Raw genomic sequence first — 21,579 nt, 5'->3', positions numbered from 1 at the left:
AAGTGTAATCTCTAAAGTTACTGGATATTCTAAAAAAAATAAAAACAGCTTCTGCTAAAACGATTAATAATGTCTTCTGTAATTATTTTTTCCAAAGATGGCACTAGCATGAAACAACATAAGCTTTCACTAATGTCAAATTCAAAAATCATTATGTGTTTTCTTAAATTGTGTGTAAACACATTGAGAATGAATGTGCATATGTGTGTTTAAACACTCAGGACAGTAGGGACTTTTGCTGTACTTCACAGACACATGAAGCTTTATTATGGAGCTGCACATGACCAAAACAGCATCAGTTATTCAGTTGCAATACACACTGATAGTCTGTTAAGGTTGAGTTGAAATATGCACAGACTAAACTTAGTTATACAGATGAGCTTGTTAGTAATGATCAATCTTATCACTTATAACGATTACTCATATAGTCAAAACAGACATGTTTGAGAGACAAACCAGCCCATCACAAAGTCTCTTTTACAGTAATGAATCTTGGCAGACAGTGGAGGAACAGCCTCTTCTATGTTTACTTTTTATGTAAGAGGTGCTATTGGGGTCAGGCCACATTAATATCTGTATTAAGAGAAGAATTGCATACCCACAGAGAGCATCAGGATATGCAGAACCTCATTCCCTTTGATGCTTATTAAAATGAGTGAATGTTTATTGCTCTTGTGGATGTTTACTGATCTGAACTCCTTTCACTCATGAAACTTCCCGATAACAACATGGAGATCAGACACTGTATTTGTAATTTGCTAGAATCACACAATATCAATTTAGTCTACATTTTCTAATGCACAAGTTTGCTGTAAGTTCATAAAGCACAACTGCACAAGTCTTGCATGCATTTCTACTTGCTATTCACACTGTTTGTGTGCACAGATTCAATTTTAAAACCAAATGAAAGTGGTAGGACTTCCCAAGAGTTTTAGTCTTATAATAAAAGTTCAGGTCTTAAACATTATGATAAAGTGAACGTTTCCTTGAGTTCTCACATGCAAGATGTTACTGCTTTGTACGAGTCTCTGACGATCAGATAAACTGTAGTTGTCACAACCCATAGAACACAGTTCTAAATCTTAAATAACGAAGCACATACAGATTAATTTAATAAATTCAGGTCCAATTATCTATATATTCAGAACAGATCTGGCCAGTTTTCTGTGTGTGATGTAATAGAAATAGCAACGATGAGAGAGTAATTAAAATCTGAAACAACGAAATGGCGAAAAACTAAATGAATGTGCTTTCATAATCACACAGAACTGAAACAATACACAATTCCTAAATACTATTGAATATAGTCCAATCATTTACAGACAAAATAGTTTCTATAGGACATATATCTTCTCAGAAATGGGATAAGAGTTTATATACAACTGAGAGGGAGGAAGAAAGGAAATATCACTGCGGCAGGACTTTGAGAATAGCGTTCACCTCTTCAGCTACAGTTGTCAGCGCAAACTCAAACTGATCCTGAGAAAGACACAGACACAGTATGTGTCAGTATGAAAGAGATTGTGTGTTTCAGGGTGTTTGTGTGTATGCATGTGTATACCTTGGTCTGAACCATGCCGGGTCTCTGGTCTCTCAGGTGTTCCAGCGTAGCAGCAATATCAATCTCTTTTGCACCTGTAAAGCAAAGAATTTCGTATCATGTTTCTATAAATATTTATACTGACTGTCCACAATGTGTGGTATTACTGAACTCCCACTGATCTCTGATAATCAGCTTTCTTTGTCTTTACCTTTGGCCATTTTATTCAACACCATGTCAATCAAAATGTACGTCCCAGTCCGCCCACTTCCGTCACTGATGGACAAAAAGCAAGATGAATAAAAATAGAAATTATTAAAAAGAAAAGACAAATTACCTTTTGTGTGTGTGTGTGTGTGTGTGTCTAAAAGCAATCTAAAAAAAATTAATTGTGGAAAGTGAAAACCCACCTTCAGGCCATCTAAGATGTAGGTGAGTTTGTTTCTTCAAAAGAACAGATTTTGAGAAATTTAGCATTACATCACTTGCTCACCGGTGGATCCTCTACAGTGAATGGGTGCCGTCAGAATGAGTCCTAACAGCTGATAAAACCATCACAATAATCCACAAGTAATCCACACATCTCCAGTTCATCAGTTAACGTCTTGTGAAGTGAAAAGCTGCTTGTTTGTAAGAAACAAATCCATCATTACAGCCTTTTAACTTTAAATTGAAAACTTCTGTCCAAAATACCAGTCAATAATCCTTAATAGCACTTCCTCCAGTAAAAAAAATGGATCCATGTTGTCCTGTTGTCACATCAAAATCACCTGACATATTTTTCACTGGAGAAAGCAATATTATGGATTATGGGCATCTTAATGTTGGATTTATTACAAACACGCAGCTTTATACTTCACTAGACATAAATTGATTGACTGAAGTTGTGTGGATTACTTGTGGATTATTGTGATGTTTGGACTCTCATTCTGACGGCACCCATTCACTGCAGAGGATCCACTGGTGAGCAAGTTGTGATGCTAAATTTCTACAAATTTGATCTGATGAAGAAACAAACTCATCTACATTTTAGATGGCCTAAGGGAGAGTACAATTTCAACACGTTTTCATTTTTTGGTGAACTGTTCCTTTATTACACATTGTCTTTTTTTTTTTTTTTTCAGCCTTTAGCCAAAATGTAACAACGTTTTTTGCCTCTTGCATTGCTTTGCCTTTCCACTGACGTCATCATGACACCATGGGCAGGGAAAACAGCCAAACATGTTTTCTTCCAACCATCTGTCTTTTAGTAGTTGCAGCCATCACATAAAACTTCTGTTGCAAACTCAGCGATGCCGAGTAGGTGCGATTTCAGCTGTTGTACTCTTAAACCCTGTTTTCTATCCCAAAAATGCTCTGGTTATGGTCTGCTGATTTGAATTTTGGCACTTTGAAGGAGGAACATCAGAGAATTTGTCGAGTTTTAAATTTAAATTCAAAATAGCTTTTTATTATTGTGCATAGTTATATAAGTATGAAAATGATTTAGCATCCATCTGCCTTTGTTCATTTAGTGAACATTTATGTTGAATACAGGCCTTATTTACTGTATTTTAGTTTTTGCATAAAATATTTTATATATAGCTGTCAATAGACGCTGTGGCATCTCTAATGGAAAGTAATATTACAGCATAACTGTCAAAGAATACACTGTATATCGAATATCACATTATGCAAGTGTATGTTTGTACTTGCCTGCAGTGAACAATGACAGGGCAGGATCTTCCACGGTAGCATTTGTTTACTTTCCTATTGAAAAGAAGACATACATACAATCATAAACACAGACACACACATACACACAACACATATTAAAAACTGAAAGTAGATTTCGGATGCAGCTAAGCTCTATAGAAAAGGATGGAGTGCTACATATCTTTTATATAATTTTTTTTATAAAAAATTAAATACACTACTGCTGAAACGTTTGGGGTCAGTAAGAGGTTTTAATATTTTTAAAAGATGTTTCTTATGCGTACTTAGGCATATATTTGATCAACATTGTTACATTGTGAAATATTGCTAGATTTTAAAATAACTACTTTCTATTTTAATATCTTTTAAAATGTAATTTATTCCTGTGATAGCAAAGCTGAAATTTCAGCATCGTTACTCCAGTTTTCAGTGTCACATGATCCTTCAGAAATCATTCTAATATGCTGATTTGGTGTTCAAGACACATTTCTTATTATTATCAATGTTGAAAACAGTTGTGCTGCTTAATATTTTTTAATATATTTTGCATTTATTTGAAACAGATAGCTTACTGGTAGCTTTAAATATATATTTATATATATATCAAATCTTACTGACGTAAACTTTTGAACGGTAGTGCATTACAAGAAGGTTTTGACATCAAAGTGATTATAAAAACACAAACATTTAAGGATCTGGGGATTAAAGAAGATGAATTACATAGGACAAATCTCACGTTGTTTGTTTTTCTGTCATGTTGAAGGCTTTCCATTGTCTTCTATTAATTTTACACTAAGCTAACTATATTTTCCATCCCCAACCCCTAAACCTAACCCTAATGCAAACCTATCTGCATTTTTTGATTTTCATTCATTATTGATTTGATATTCAAACATGATTCATTATTCCATTAATTAATTCATTTACTTATTAAATAATTCTATTTACTAGCTGTTTGGTCAGCACAATATAGACAAAACCTGACCCACACAAACACACAGTATTAGCTTCAGACATGTTACTGTATTATACTGCTGGTTTTATTCAAATGAACAATAACAGGGGCAGGGCCAGGAACAAAGTACAACAATTCTGATCAGAGAAAAACAGAATATATAAGAAAAACAGAGAGCACAGAGAATTGTAAGTAAGAGAAGAAAAGGAGGAAATCATAGGTCAGATGTTAGCAGACAAAAAGGTTGAACAAAGATCTAGGGTGGAAAGAGATAGAGGGAGGGGCTGGAATTCCAGGGTGCACTTGGATGTAGAGTCGCAGTTGTCAATGATCACTTTTGTGACTATGCAACTGGAGCCAGTGAACTAGCTGCACGACCACAAAAATGACACTGGCAACCGCTCAGGAGCTGACACACACACACACAGATGCTCGCACAACAAACAAGCAACACGTGCACACGCTCTCATAGGCGCACCTGCGGAAGTCAAGCAGGGTTTGGCTGGTTTCGGGCGTTTGGTCGTTCAGCCAGGTGTGATAGTGGAACTGCGTGACAGTACGGGTCTCGTTTGTCTGCATGTTCTTTAGGTAAAAACTCCGAACCAGGAAATCCTCACACCACACATGCTCAGAAACCAGATTAACCTACATATGAAAGAAAAAAAAGAGTTCATATATCAAACAGCATAACACAGCAGTGAAAATCTTCCTATATAAAGAGAGGGCAGGATAAAAAATACAGAAAGCCAAACCCAAAATGTTGTCACTGTTTTGTGTCTGCCCCATTATAGTTCTCTGAATTTGCATGAAATTGCAGTTATTACTACGTGACACTTTAAAAGGAAACGAATGAAAATTGGATATTTTCTCAAAATATCTTCCTTTGTGTTTCACAAAATAAAGAAATTCATACAGTTCTGAAACAACTTAAGTGAGTAAATGATGATAGAATTTTTTTTTTTGGTGAATAATAACATTTTGTATTTTAAATTCTTAACAATCTGAAAATTTAAAAGCAAGCAATAGAAAACATTAAGCCTCTATAAAGAACGCAGACATATTTGGCAAAAAAAAATTCCATGACAAGAAATGTAAAATTTAGTGAGATTACCAGTGGCTTTGCATTTAAGACAACAACCCTAAACCCTATAATTTAGCTTTTTCTATCTATTATTAATGCAATAATGTTATTACATGTTTTACTTATTGATTATTTTAATATATACTTCTTTACTTATATATTCATCCATTTGAGTCAAATTATTTTTTTTTATGTGTCATTTGCCATATTTATGATCATTAGCAGGGCAAAGCAATAACAGCCAATTCATAAGCACATAATCACAGACACCAAAAAAAAAAAAAGAAATTGCTGGATTTGATCCATACAAAGTCCCAGAAGACATTTTTAGCAAGTTAGGATCTGTGCTGATAAATGTATCAGTTGTAGACATTTATACTGTGTAAATTTAATCCACAATCCATCTCCGTTTATAGTGCCAGTATATTGAGATGGATTGTGGAATAAATATTTATAAATGTCCACAAAAATTGAATTTGGTAGGGTTTGTGCTAACTGGAGATCAATGAAAATGTTTTTTTGGCACCTGATTGGATCAAATTTTCATGTGATTTTGTATTCACTGCCATTGCTATGCCCAGCTGATGGTCATAAATAAGCTGCACATGTCACGTGACTGATACAGATTTACGATAAATAACATATTGTTTTTATTTAGTGTGGAGTTTTAAAGTTCAGACGTAGTTAAAACTGAATGGAATTGCTGTACCAGGTCCAAATATGACAGAAAACACTTTGTCTAAATTCAAAAAATTATTTTGTCAATATTCACAAAACAGCAGAACAAAGTTCCACAGTCATCCTCATTCTACAAAGAGGGAAATTTGTATGGTACCTCATAAATGTGGTAGAGGTTGGAGCCTTCATCGGGCCAGTAGTGGTAACACTGCTTCACACCGTTCTCAGTGAGAGGAGTCAACATGACAATCACCACACACCCGCTCTCCCAGACCATCTGCAAGAGAACACACACAACATTATACACACTGCATGACCATCTGCACGAGAACACACACACACTACACAGACGCATACCGTGCACACTCTTCCTGACCATCTGCAAGGCACACACACAGACTCTCTCAGACCTTGTGTTAGAGATCACACACGAACACACTCTCTGACATGATCTATAAGACTACACAAACCATTGATGTAAGCTTACAAACATATAATGCAGTTTACCTGCCAGAAGTCAGCCACGGTGGAGGGCAGCGGGCCCTGAGTGGCGATGTATGCAGGATTACGAGGGTCATGATCCATCTAAGAGAAAACAACACAGTTCAACCCTTCTGCATTACATGTATTCTGGTTGTATGTAGTTTAAATAATACACACGAGAATGAGCATTCAAAACACAAAGAATAAATAGCGCCCACTAATAGTGCAGTTTATTTGCATGCACTGTCTGCATTATTATAGTACCCGATTCACTTATGCAAATCAGCTAAAGCTTTGCTATAAAATCCGTACTGCACACAATTCGCACAGTGCAATTTTCAATATTGCATGGTTCTGAGTGATAGGTTGATGGCCAGCTTTTCTGTAAAATAACATTAACTGTGACAACAGCAAATAGTGCTCAGTAACCAGCCGCTAAGTGTCTTCCTCAAGGGCATAGTTGTGATAGAGCAGGTCTCAGTTTTTTGCATTAAATGGGCTCACGATTGGGCTGGCATTGATGTAGTCCGAGTTGCCTTGATTGTTCTCCGCCTTCAGAGTTATTCTGCAATGATCGTCTAAAAAAAAAAAAAAAACATTTTATTTTCAATTCTGAAAAACTCTTCAAAGAAATTCAATAATACACTAATGGTTACAGTACATGAATAAACAAAGCACCTGAAAGTGGATATGTTTGTGTGTGTGACTCACAGGCTATGACTGTGCTTGCACGGTTTTTCTTGACGTTGCCGTCTCTCTGGCCATTGGTGGTGGCATTGGGCTCGGCCTGGTACGCACAGAGAGCCTCCCACTCTGACTCCAAACGATTTTTATTTTTCAGGTGGTCCTCCATATATGCCTACATGTGTGCATAAAGAAACATACAGGAGGTTTCATGAGTCTTGTACCATTATCTAGTGGTAAAAGATCATTTAATAGCCCCCAGTGAAATGGAAAATTAAAGGGAACTGTAAATAGTTTGGGGTCAGTATGTTTTTTTTTTTTTTAAAGAAATTCTAATAATTTATTTCAGAAAGGTTTAATGGCTGCTGAAAATGCAACATTGCCATCACAAGAATAAATTTAATTGGAAAATATATACAACTAGAAAATAGTTATTTATAATTGTAATTCACTATTGTAATTAAATTACACAATATTTTATGATTTCATTGTTATTTAATTAAATAAATGCAGCCTTGGCAAGGATAAGAGACATAAACCATTAACAAACAATAACAATCTATTTCTTTTTTTTAAATACCAAATATATCTGTGCATTTTAATTTTCATAAAATATTAATGAACTTCATTGGTCATTCCTCGCTCTAATAACTATGACAAATATGGAAACTGAAATAACAATAATACATTTAAACAAAAAAAAGAAAAAAATAAGTTTTAAATTACATTGTAATACAATTTTTTCACTTAATTTTAGGGTTTATTGTTTGTTTTATTTTTATCCTTTTATTGGTATTTAACAAGACAACCCCTAATGATACATTCAGTGAAAAAAGTCTTTAATGTTTGTGACGATATAAGCTTTACCATGGCACCAGTTGTCACTGAATAAAGGAATCTGTGTTGCATTTTCAAATGTTCTGTGTTGCATTTACAGTGTTCTCGTGTGTTGGTTTATGCATGTACCAGTATCATATGACCAGTAGAGATGTCCATGTTGGAATGGGCGGGCTCTTCGCTCCAGGAGGAGGTGCTAGTGCGTGCAGAGGGGCTTGGCATCGGGCCGTCACTCAGCTGAGATGACACACTATTTATACGAGAAGAATGAATAGGATCCGGCTTCTCTACAGGAGGCTTTACGGCCATTCGCTGCCTACACAGTTCCTAGGGAGAAAGAGATGGAAATCTCATATCAATCAAAGAAATAATCTCAAACAAACAGCCCTGCACACACACACACACACACAAACTCACACACACACGCCCTTTGGTACCTGGTAGGTAGCAGTGGCATCAGTGGCGGGGTCAGAGCCAAGGTTGGTGAGCTTCTCTTTGAGCTTGTGATGAGCGCGATGACGCAAACAGTAGACCACGCTGGATGCTAGCAACACTCCAGTTATACAGATGATGGAAATCACAGTCAGAATCAGAAACTTCAGAGACTCGGAGCGACTGTACTTAGTGGGAATCTGATTCAGTTTGCTCCTCTAGAAAGAAACAGAGAGATAAGTTGAAATACATTTCTTTCATGTGAAAAAAATTTGAAAGTGCATTTATTTTCTGAAGTCTGTGATATATAGATATATATATATATATATATATATACATACACACATACAGTGCCTTGTGAAAATATTCATACTTTCGCAAGGCAGATTGATTGTGTAGATTGATGTGGAAAAAAATAATTTAAAGCAGTTCAACATAAGGCAGCAACTTAAAAAGAGGAAAAAAAAAAAAATATTTCGCAAGACAGAAAAAAATACTTTCGCAAGACACTGTACACATACATACATACATACATACATATATGTGTATATATATATATATATATATATATATATATATATATATACTGCCCTACAAGGGCAAAAGACCTTAACTCGCTAGAGTGTGAAACTGAGAAAAATTATTTTAAAGTTTTTTACTTGTCCAGCCAAATTAATTATAGGTAGGACACTGGAAATTTGGCAATTAGATGTAGCAATGAAAATGATCTACATTAAAACATTGTGAGCTCAAACTTGATTTTTACCCCTATTTGGAAGTTAATGTACTCTGCCTTTGCATTATCTGCAAAAAGTGAGAAGTCACACGAAGGCAAAAGGCAGTAACTTCCACATTATCAATATTTGATTGCTGATCATCATTTGCAAAATCGTTATACTAACCCCTGTATAAAATCTACTGATCATGGGCTATCTCGTATTGGCTATTGCATATAGTAATGTGACTGTATTAATTTATTTTTTTATTTTTTGACCGTAACAAGCAGACTAAAAGTTAAACTGTTTTACAACCAATTTATTTGCTATGCTCAGTAACGTAAAATAATTCTAGACATAGCATAATTGCTTATATTGATTTGAATTAAATAGCGTAACCTAAAAGAGCAACTAGTGGATTTATGTGAACACCAGCAAGCAAGCATGCTCAGAAATGCGTGTGGATTAAACGTCTCCAATTACGTTCAGCGTTATGGATTGATTTTATCGGGTTTCAAGAAAAGGTAGGATATGGATTTAATTTGCGAACTGTTAGGCTACTGATTTTATGACTGATCATGCTACATGCTACGGAATTCAAGTACACATGCATCCAACTAGAAGTGACAGCCTGGTGAATGATCTGCATTATAAAAAGGAAAAAAAAAAAAAAAGTCTTTAAAGATTATTCACGATTATGTATTGCTGCCAAGGTGCCTAGTCTTTACAGTGCTTTATGGTGCTTTTTGGTAGATCGCGATCTAATTCGTTTGTCTACACTGTAATTAAAATGTGGCAGACTTTAATGGACAGTAAAAAAAAAGGCAGAACACCGTATAACTCCAAGCCGGCACCGTAACTTCATTTTGACGCGTGGCTAAACAAAGGCAACGCCGTAACTCAATTTGAGCATTCCAAACAAAGTGAAAGAGCCGATGGTGTTATACGGTGTTCTGCCTTGGTTCCTTCGGGGCTTTTTGAAGTTACGGTTGAGACGCCCCATTATTTTCTCGGAAAAACAACGAAATTGACTCAAGATACTCATGTACATGATAAAGGATGTCTTGAATGTCTCAAAAGTATAAATAACTAATTTTCGACAAAAATCGAAGTTACGGTCTTTTGTCTTTGCACGGCAGTATATATATAAGAAGAGGATGCTAAAGTTGTGGCCAAAGTAAAAATATGTTATTTGTTTTGTTCTTTTATCCCCAGACACTAGCAGAACCCCGTGGAGAACCTCTAGGCATCTTTTTGAAGGTGACTCAGATTCTATTGTGAACCTGGGGAGCTTCATTTTATGTTTCAAGTGTTTCAAAACCTTATGATGTTACAAGATAAACCTTTTTACAGTTATAATTATAAATTATATTTTAAACATTTAAATAACAGAATTGTACTTTATTCTGTTTGAATATTAACTTAAAAATGGGAATATCAAATGACAAAATGACAAAGAAAGAATCTTACATCAGTGACTCCAGCCTCTACAATCTTGACTTTCGCTTCTTTCTCCAGTTCATCCTTGCGATGGACTGATACAAGAGAAGAATCAGAATCAGTGGAGATCAGAGTACTTATAAATCTAAACAAAGACATGCATGAAAGAGCTCATCTTGTATATCATGTGCATAGTTAACTCTCACTGAACTAACCTGCCACATTAGCCACATCCGCTGTAGTGATGTTCTGAGCATTTGGACGGACCTGAAATGTCACAGCTGGACTAACAACACTATACAAATGGCAAAAAAAAAACAGCAAATTATTTTGAGGAATCATGTCAGTGTCCAAAAAATATCAAATATACCCTCTAGTGTTTTAACCATAAAACTTATGAATACAATGAACTGTTTTTAAAAACTAAAGAGTCATCCTTTAAATTATTTTCAGACCTTAAACCTGTCAGAACTTAAAGGTCATGATGAAAAGTGTGATGTACATTAACGTGAATTTAATTATTGAGAAAGAAAGAAATGTAGGGTGGGGACTTGGTTCTATCCATTGGTTATTGATGGATGGAGGCAGATCTGAGAATCGAATTATGATATTTTAATTAAAATATACAAAGTAAATAATACTTTAAGATAAAATATACAGTTTATAAACCTACTACTAGGATTTAAATATGCCTTAACTATATATTTTACTCAACTTAATTTCTTTATATTCTAAACCTACAGTGCAAGTTATTGTAATTTGAGAAATAACAAATGATGACTCACGAGAGCTCTGAGAAATCAGTCATTTGAATCTTCGCTTTACGAGCCACCAACTCCATCAGATACAAACCCTTATCAGTGGGAAGATTTCTGAGCCAGAGAGAGAGAGATCTTAATCAGATTATAATAGTGAGTAAAATACAAAACTATTTATTTATTTATTATTTACTTTAATATACAATACTAATTAATTATTATTGTACATTAATAATGTTACAAACAATATTTCAAATAAATTCTGTTCTTTTGAACTTGCTATAAATCAAACAATCCTAAAAAAATGTGTCATGGGTTTCCTCAAATATAAAGTATTTTCAACATTGATAATAGTAAGAAATGTTTCTTGAGCAGCAAATCAGCATATTAGAATGATTTTTGAGGAATTATGTAACACTGAAGACTGGAGAAATGATGCTGAAAATTCCGGTTTCATATAACAGGAATAAATAAAATTTTAAAGTATATATAAAAAATATATTTTAAACTGTAATAATGTATATGTTTTTTTTCATATTCTGTTTTTACTGATTTAAAAAAAAAAATAGTAATGTAGCCTTGGTGTGGAAATTTTTCCCAATGCTCATCAATGTCTATACTGTCTATACTTTACATTTTAACAGTGTTACTCATATTCTAATCTAATGTTTAGCAATATTGTGTAGAGAAACTGCCCAATAAAAGACACTGAATTTAACTGAGAGAGAATGGGCGTGTATGTCACATGTAAATATCTCACTCTGTGTCAGTAATAATGTATCCGTAGATGTCATTTTTAGCATTGCTCTGGACATCCAGCTGAAGATCCTGTACTTTCATGTTCTTGCGGTGTGGTGCAGGGTTTTCCTTCAGGGTAGAGGAGGGAGCTATCGCTGCTGCCTGGACCCAGCCTTCTACCTCCTCCACTCTCTCGATGGCCTTTTTCTGCATCCCCACCTCCCGGTGTGTCGTTCGGCTACGAACCGTCTCCACAGACACACCCTGCCCCTTATCAACTGCCTCTGGTTCTGAGCTGGAGGTTTTATCCAGGTACTCCAGCAGCTTTCCTAAAAAGCCCACATCCTGCTAAAACAGGAAGTAAACACAGGTTAACACATTGATTTTTCCAAATATCTACCGAATTTAATTAAAAATAAAATGAATAAATAAAAATTAGCTGTGATTATTCTACTGGCAGCCAATATATATATGAAAAGATGTCGCCAGTGCTGCCCCATGAGCGTGAGTGTCGCCTCTCTCTATGTCTATTTTGTGAAGTAAGTGGCATATTAAGCGCATTCGGTTGGCCGTACCGCAGCAGACTCGTCAGTAAATCATTTACAAAACAGCGTTTCCAAGCACCTGTCGCTTACTGAGTGTTTGGACTTTAAATGTGAACTTAATTATTATTATATATATATATATATATATATGTATTATTTATTTTTCCAAGTCATTACTTGGGTCTTTCTAGGTTCATCATCCTACTTTCTCATTAAATTGAATAAATATTTCTTTATAGGTTTACAGATTTAACCTTAAGAGTGGGAAGAAAATGTTTGTATTTGTGTACTGGCATAAAGTATATTTCTGACCTAATACAACCAACACTAGCACTACCTTGTTGTCCATAGTTCTCTTCTCCTCCACTACTGTCTGTCCCTCTGAAAGAGAAACATCATGATCATTATTAATGCTTGTCTATGTATGATCAAACGGCTTTGCTTCAGAAGATGTTACCTGTCACAGACGGAATGGTTTGGACTGTCTTTTGAGTGACAGATGAACTTTCCTCATTCTCTTCCCTCTGATTCTGAGCACTGTCTTCAGGGGCTTGATCCATTACATAACTATCAGGATGCCGGTCCTCATATTGCATGTCTTCTGCCTCGTCCTCAGGACTCTGCTGTGTCTCCAGGTCTCTGGGCGTTTCTCCTTGGCCTGTCTGCTTGTCCACCTCCTGCAGAGCGTCTGAGATAAGAACAGCAAGCTCATCCAGGTCTGCTGCCTTCAGACTCTTCACATCCACACTGTGCCTTCCCACGTTCTGCAGAACTTTCCAGATGAAGGATTCTGTGGAAAAAGTGAATATTATTTCACATTAAGATCTGGAGGTTATTTGATAATCTGATTATTGGTGAAATATAAAAATGCTTTTCTGAGGGTCAGTCGCCAAAGCATTCTGATTTTTGATTTTATATTTTTATATTATTTACTCCACATGCCAAAAAAGATTTTAAAATGCATTTTCATGAGGCAATATCATGCAATAGATGGTTGGTGGTGAACTGTTTACTCTGTGTCACTAGTGAAACCCCAGTCTCTTCAAATTAAATTGGGATAGGAGTTGTTGTTTTTTTCTAATAAATTAATTGAAAATTATGTACTGAACCATTGAATTTTGGCCTGTCCTTCACACAAAGCTATCACTGGGCTTTTAATAGTCTAGTTTGGACTTTTTCTATGGTACTCCTTGCTACCTTATTGTCCCTTATAGAGCTTGACAAACTCTAGGCTACATTTGTATTCTGCTAATCATCTCCTTTTGTTTTTCATAGAAAAAGGAAAGTCATACAGGTTTCAGATAACACAAGTAAATGATGACAGATAAGATGAGCAGGTGCAAGGAGGAAGAGAAAATAACATCATACCATCCACGGGTGTAAGAGAGTCACTGGAGGAAGACTTCGTTGATCCATCTTTTATGTAGAGTCGGTCCGCTCTGGATCTGTCCCCCAGATCAGGCTGAGGTGGTTTGTTCTTGGAAAGATACTTCTGAAGAGCAGCTGTAAGCAGGTCTGACCCCTCTTCCTGCTGGGGAACTTGTGCCGCATCGCTCTGATATCGGCTGAGGCCAGGGTAGGATTGTGACTGATAGGGCACCTCTGGAATGAACTGAGGACGGGAAGAGTCACTTTCAGGCCATGGTTCTACAGAGTGATAATACTGAAGCTCCTCCCCCTACGCAGTATAAACATCCACATTTAAACCATTATCAGCTACTATAAAAATCTTAAAAAACATGTATACTGGTAAATCACACTTGCTGTGTTTATGCATTTAGAACTTTTAATCAATTTTCCAGTTCAGCCTGTCATGTTAATAATTTATCATATTGTTAGGCCTAAAGACAAGATTTTACTTTTATTTAATAAACAATTCTACTACTTTGTTCAGTCACCACTTGATGCCCAATGTAAATCTCTGATCTAATGCAACACCAAAAGCACAGCCCTAGGACATACACAGCTTACTCACCTTGTGTGATGTTTTTGGTAGAAGTCCCAGGTGCTGCAGGTATTTCAGGGTCTTCCTAACCTCAGCCTCGGATGATTTCATTCTCTTGTCTCCAACAGCAGTCCCATAACCCTGCGGCCTGTGAGAATATCAAGACATAAGCCATGACTGTAAGAATCATTTGGCAGGGGAATCACAGGTAATAATCAGAGATAACTTACATTCTCTGTTAGAGACAAAGTCTTATTTGCAGGAGAAAAGTAGAAGACTTAAGGAAAAGTCTCCATTTTATTTCTTTTAAGATATTAACGTCACCATTAAATCAAAATGGACTATTATTATTTTTAATGGAATTCTGCAGAGTTCATTACAAATGATTTATCTGTGCACACTGCACATTATTTTTTTAAAATCTGTGTTCCCTCGTAACCTTTAACAAAACTTTTAGTCTCATTCACTAACAGTGCTTGAAATCTGCCTACAAACATTTTCACAAGCAAATCATTATTCATCAATGACTTTCGTACTAAATTTGTTTTTGAAAACTTATGGAAAAATGCAGGACCAACTGAAATCACACACACACACAATTTCCAAATGCTGAGTAGCGTTATAAATGTCTTAAAATAAAGTTTTATACATACATACGTATATATAATATATACACACACACACACACATATGTGTGCGTGTGTGTGTATATACATATATATATATATATATATATATATATATATATATATATATATATGCAACAGTTCTTCTGGTTCTCAAATTTGATTGAGACCCTTTTCCAGCTGTGCAATATTCCAGTAGTATCAGCACTCTCACCGTTTCACCATTTGTATATATATATATATATGTGTGTGTGTGTGTGTGTGTATGTTAGTCCTCTGTTGTGTGTGTCGTGTTCCCGCCTCTTGTGTCCTATTTTGGTTTGTTTCCTGTCCTTGTTAAGTGTGATTATCAGTTAATTCTTGTCCAGCTGTGTTTTAGTTATTATCTGTAATTAGCCCGTGTATTTTAGTTCTGTCTGTTCAGTTAGATGTCGTCTGGTCAACTCGTTACTCCCCGGTGTTCCTGTCTGTGTCTACCTTGCCTTGACTTGCCCTGCCTTGTTTGGAGTCATTAAAGACTGTTATTTGTGTTCATCCTTGCTGTGTGCACCGTGACAATATATATATATATATATATATATATATATATATACACATGTATAAAAGATGCGTAATAGTTCGAGCTGCGAGGTTATTCTGCATAAAAACACATTTAAGTTAATGTACAGCTGGTTAATAAGAGCAAAAGGTTTTTATTGTTTTTGAGCTGGATTTGAAGATGGTAGCATACTTGAGGTTCTTGCTATGTGTCTCTAAGACAAGTGAGAGTCTTTAAACAGCGTCATACGTTGCTGAGAGAGATGAAAAGCCCTTATATGGAGCTGGTTTGGGTGTGGTTTATGCAAATGATTTCTCATTTGTGATGTTTCCTTCCTACGGCTATAAGGGTGCAAACTAACTGGCAAATGTTAGTGTGTTTTACCTTGGCTCTGGTAATGGTAGGGAAACTTTGCGTAGTTTTGAGAACTCATTCGATAAAACTTGTTGTGTGACGTCATCTCCCCAAGACAACCCTGCAGGGACAGAATGAAAGCAGAAGATTTTGACTCGTCTTACATGAATTGTCACACACACACACACACACAGAGCCTCTGATTTGATCCTTGAAAGCTGAGGAGCTCTAGGAGTAGCCTTTATAACCATGGTGACAGTGATGTGTGCGGTTGCTATGGTGACATTAATGCACCTACCTCTGTGGGCCAGTTTCTGAAGCAGCGTGCGGAATCTCTGTACCGTTGCTGCCGTGACATCATACGTGTAGACGTCTGTTAGTGGAGCAGCCTCACAGCGGCCGAACATGCCATCTACAGAGAAAATCAAATCAACAGCCACTTCAGGATGACAATTATGTGCACAAGAATACTTCATGCTGTGTGTGTGTGTGTGTGTATTTTTAGATCCATTAAGAGTCCCAGCTTATTAGAAACAGTCACTAGAGGCAACTGAGTAGTAAGGTCTGAACTTGCCTGATAGTAAGGTCACACCATGTGAAAATTACATTTGCATCTCTATTTTATACTCTCATGAGGGAAAACATCTCTCTGTTATTATTCTGTATGTAATTGGAGCACAGCAAATGATCCTATATGTCGTGATATGCAGAGAGTTAAATCATGCCAATCATAACAGAAGTCATTTCCATAGAATTCTTAATATTACAGCAGCAATAAAGTCTTTAATTCTAAGGGTTAGAGAAAGAGAAGAAAATTTAGGTAAAAATTATGATTAAAAATTATTATATTGTGATCATATATGGCTTTTATGGTATAAAAATGATTGGGTTTTATTATTAACCTTACTCCCAGGTTATATTGGTATAACTTTGGTATAATTTTAATTCTAATTCTTGAAATATGCTTTCATCTCATCATCAAAATTAAATAATGAACACAAAACCAGAATATTTCAGGGTTTTTTAAATAACTGAACAACAGGGAGCTGAAGAAAACCAGTGTTGTATCTTCTGTCAGGGCACACATTCTGTGCTGTTCTGTTCACTCAGTAGAGCTGAATGTAATAAAAAATAACACACACTCACATCACATATGAGTAAGAAAGTAGGCTAAGTCTGATTGGCTGATATTGCCTCACCTACATGTGAATGATTTCATTCATATTACCCTCTCATTGACTGAGTGTTGAAACATTGTACCAACAAAAAGATTGACTTTCAACCTTTATGGAGGAGAGTTCAGAACGGTTGCTAAGCAACACAAAAATGATATTAAACACAGCATGTGTGTGGGTGTTGGTGTGTTTGATAGGGTGAGTGAGAGTCTGTATTTGTTGTGATATAGCCAAAGAGTTAAAATGCACTTTATTCATAATGATGCTAGACACAAAAACACACATCTGCTGAATTCTGCTTGATCAAACAACATGATGCATGAGATCTACAGAGACTGCAGGTCCAGAATGCAAGTGTGTGACTCACCATTAAGACAGACTTCATAGTTCAGACACAGACCCTTCTCAAACAGGCAGCCTGACAGAAAGAGAGAAACAGAATTTTAAAAGGGCCACACCAAGGTCAATAATTATAACGATAACTCAAAAGTTTGAATAATACTTTACTATTCTTATAGAATAGTGATGTTCACATCACAGAAATAATGGCACAGAGAAATGATATTGTTGTAATCACTTTCAGGTGGATGAATGATAAAACATTGACAGCCAATCAGAATCCACCCAAATGTAAAGCGCTAGAGCAACACATGACAAAAACAGGGCATTATTAAAAAAGAACGTTATATGTTGGTGTGAATGATAATATGGTGAACTTTCTTGTTTTACTTCTTTATTTTTTATGCAATGACACTCCTATACAGTTTTTTTTACAGATCTCAATAATATCTCAAACTGTGCTCCAATTTGCTCCAAGATACCAAAGCCTGAAATCAAAAGAAAGAGATCTCATCATCTCAGTATAAACATTTCTAATCAAATTCATTCACAAACTATGCTGTCCACGTCAGTTTTATAGATCTCTTCTTCTACTGTATGTCAGAGGAGAAACATCTATAAGAAACCTTACTTCAAAGAATTGCAACTGAGAACTCCTGAGGGATAAAAAGCAACATCTAACTTAGATGCTTAGATAATCTAAGCAATCAAATTTTCCTCTGGGCTGCATGGTATCTTTGTACCATATGCATTACTGTGCTGCAACATATCTTTGTAGGTGAGGTTTTACAATAGAGAGGGCAGAAATATGTTTAACATTCCTTCTCGGCATTTTTGTTTATATTAAATTGCTCAATATCCTCATCCTAACAGCTGGGACTTGTTTTTCAATCAAACCAGCTCAGACAGATGGCATAACTCTGCTCAGCCTCATCTCACCTGCATAAAGACCAACAACCAAAAACATCACACACACATTTAGCTGTTTTTGAAATCTGTCATGATGATAATGATGATATAACTTCATTGTCAGACAATGTCTGAAATCTTTCTTGCGTACTGATATACTGATGTACTGTATTACAGGGCTTACCGCAGAGTGTTTGAAATTCACACAAATCATTCATAGTAAATTCTGCTCACACAAACCCCCTCACACCAAGTGTCTCAGCAGAAAAGAGCTATTTCTCAGGCTCTGAATGTCGGTGAGGGGTTTAGCAGTATCTGACCTGTGATTAACAAGCTGTGAATCCCTTCTTCTGGTTTTATTTAAGCCTGATTCTTCTTTGCTTCATCTAACATTGACTGTCATGTTTGTGCTATAAAATACAAGTACTTTGTTTAATTCATCAATTATAGTTTACCCGTTTCAAATAATCAGCAAAATACTGAAAGTTCTGCATGTTTAGTCTGATTAATAAAAAAGACGTTTATCCACATAATAATTTAGAATTAAACAGCCTGATGGACGTATTGCCTAATGTTCACCTAATTTTAATTACTTACTTAAAAAAAATAAATTACTTATTTAATCGCCCCCAAATAATCCACACATAAGTACATAAATGTATATAGCTCAACTTTTTGAAGATGAATGCACTCACATCCCTCCCGTTTCATAAGATGGATTCACAAATATAGAGCAGACAGGATGCACCCACACATGACACATATACACATAAACAACGTCATAATGCATGCTTGCCTTTTTATATTTCTATTAAAACCTCTCTGTTACTATGGAGAGCGGTTTGCGTGCTCAGTTTAGAGGGAGGCAGTGTGAAGCTGCAGTCACAGTTCATCACAATGATGGTGGACAGACTGTCTCCTCACTGACATCCTCTCAAATAAATCCACTAGCACTCATCAACTCAAATTATGAGCCACAGAGGTGAGTTTCCTGTGTGACCATCATGCCAGCTTCTGCATGAGCCAATGTCTGAGGACTCAGTGCAGATGCTGGGGTTTAGCAGTGTCCAGGTAGCTTAATGACAGATGTGTTTCCATGAGTAAATACAGATGGATGGACAGATCACAATCTGTTAACACTGAAACTGCATTTTTATGAGTGTGTGTAATGTGTGCTCTCTGTAACTTCCTGTAATTACTCACTAACTTCCTTTTTTGATTGAGAATTATTTCCAAAGATAACTTTAAAGTGCTTGATCATATTTCACAGTGGCCAAATGTAGATCACTTTGATACAACTGCTGCCAGTAGTTTGGTTTAAATCAAAGATTGGATTTACTTCAATACAAACTAGACCAAAGAATAAAAAATAGGAAAAAAACAAGCCATTGAAGTATCTCTTCTTTTACAATATATATTTTTGTTTAACTTTTTGTGTTTTGCATTAAAAACCAATATAAGTAAATTTGATTTAAATCATTTTTTGATGAAAAAATTTAAAATTATTGTTATCATATTTTTTTTCATTTAATGCATTTTTAATATAAGACAGTTGTAAAGCTTTATATATATATCCTTTATAAATAAATGTTTTATGGTCTGAGTCCTGATCTTTTCATTATTATGCCAGTTTATAATGTACATCCATTCAGCCATTCATGTGGTCTAGAGCAATCAAGTCAATGTGAAAATAACATGCTGCTATGGTTACAGTTGCTAATGACTGACAGGATGACCTTTTTCTGGGCTGGGTTTATGAATCACACAGAGACCCCATATCAACTCTATTATTGTGTCTCATGCTGTAATCTGTGATGCTTTATTTCCTGTGCTGCTGCTGCTGCACTGACTGCAGACAGCGGCCCTCCTGAACACACACACCACTATCTGATGTTCAGACTAATAATATGATTAAACAATATAAATAATACTCTGCATTCGTCAAGATAACAGGCCGAGTGTCCATCACCGTTTCTCAAGCTCCGGACCCAGTTATGTAATGACCAGTCTATGAAGTCCTACAGCTTCACAGCCTTACATTACACGACCTAAAATCATTCAATGTACAAAATTAAGCTATTTCAGAGAATTGAGCGACTGATGGATCAGCCCGCGTTATATTTTTGCGGAAATGAAGCTAAATTATGATATTCCCTTCCTTGTCGCTTTCTTTATTGGCTCAATAAGGAAGATCCACGCCTCCGCCCGTCAGATTACACTCTTGCTCTGCCTAGAAAACAGCTACAAACCATCGGTGACGACTCGGAAAGGAGACGCTTACTCCTTATCAGCGCGCTTTTAATAGGGACTAATATTGAGATGGCGCGCGCTACATCTCGCCCTTTCCCTACGGAAACGCGCTCACACGCACACTATAAAACATTTAATGTTACCGAATTTCTGATCTGCCGCGGAGGCGAGACCGGCCCGAAGCGCGAGGATGGTGAGAAACAGGTGAAGCGATTCCATCCTTCCGATCAGGCGTCCATCTCCTCCGCTCGTTATTAATCCATTCCAGTGGTGGATTTCCTTCTTTGCGCGAGGTCTGAGGTGATGGGGGATGGATGGAGACAGAGGGAGAAATGGGAGAGAGTGAAAAAAGAGAGGAGGAGACGTCAAGCGTACGCAAAACCTGTCAGCGCGCACCGCAGTCCGCGCGACGCGAGAATCAGCACTGAACAGCACCCCGCCTCTGACGTCACAGACACACGAGCACAAAAACAACTTAAAATTTTAAGGCAACCAGCTTCAGCAGATTTTTGAGTTTTCTCAACTTTGCTGAAGCTGTTTGGCTTAAAATTTTAAGTTGGTTCAACTTTTTTTTTTTTTTTTACAGTGTATCTATCTATCTATCTATCGCAAAAAATAACCATTAGACCAATGTGATTAATATAAGCGCAAAATCAATCAATCAATCAATCAATCAATCAATAATAAATGAAAAATTCCAAAAACTTGCATCAGCCTACTCTGATTAATATAGGTACCACATCTATCCATCCATCTATCTATCTAGGTTATTCTAGTTAACTAAAACTAAAACCTTTATGTGAAATAAAATAAAATAATTAACTTAAATATTGCAGAGGTAACATGTTTAATTTAGTTTAA

The 21,579-nt window shown here is 36.0% G+C and overlaps 1 protein-coding gene across 1 annotated transcript; it reads right to left on the bottom strand.

Moving 5' to 3' along the window:
• Positions 1–230: 230 nt before the first annotated feature.
• Positions 231–21,156, bottom strand: LOC306881151 (receptor-type tyrosine-protein phosphatase N2-like). The gene is made up of 23 exons (XM_079435075.1): positions 20,862–21,156; positions 17,588–17,638; positions 16,344–16,457; positions 16,076–16,166; positions 14,558–14,675; positions 13,951–14,194; positions 13,040–13,372; positions 12,920–12,963; positions 12,060–12,385; positions 11,327–11,413; positions 10,757–10,836; positions 10,572–10,636; positions 8,391–8,603; positions 8,083–8,280; positions 7,144–7,291; positions 6,937–7,010; positions 6,457–6,534; positions 6,107–6,226; positions 4,669–4,835; positions 3,236–3,289; positions 1,752–1,816; positions 1,562–1,635; positions 231–1,479 (listed from the first exon to the last, which is right to left on the bottom strand). The coding sequence occupies exons 1-23, from the start codon at positions 20,935–20,937 to the stop codon at positions 1,408–1,410; spliced, it is 2,892 nt and encodes a 963-aa protein (XP_079291201.1). The 5' UTR covers positions 20,938–21,156; the 3' UTR covers positions 231–1,407.
• Positions 21,157–21,579: the final 423 nt, after the last annotated feature.

The sequence above is a fragment of the Barbus barbus genome (genome assembly GCF_936440315.1).
Source record: "Barbus barbus genome assembly, chromosome: 15".
NCBI classification, from domain to species: Eukaryota; Metazoa; Chordata; class Actinopteri; order Cypriniformes; family Cyprinidae; genus Barbus; species Barbus barbus.
This window is presented reverse-complemented; position numbering and strand designations above follow the sequence as displayed.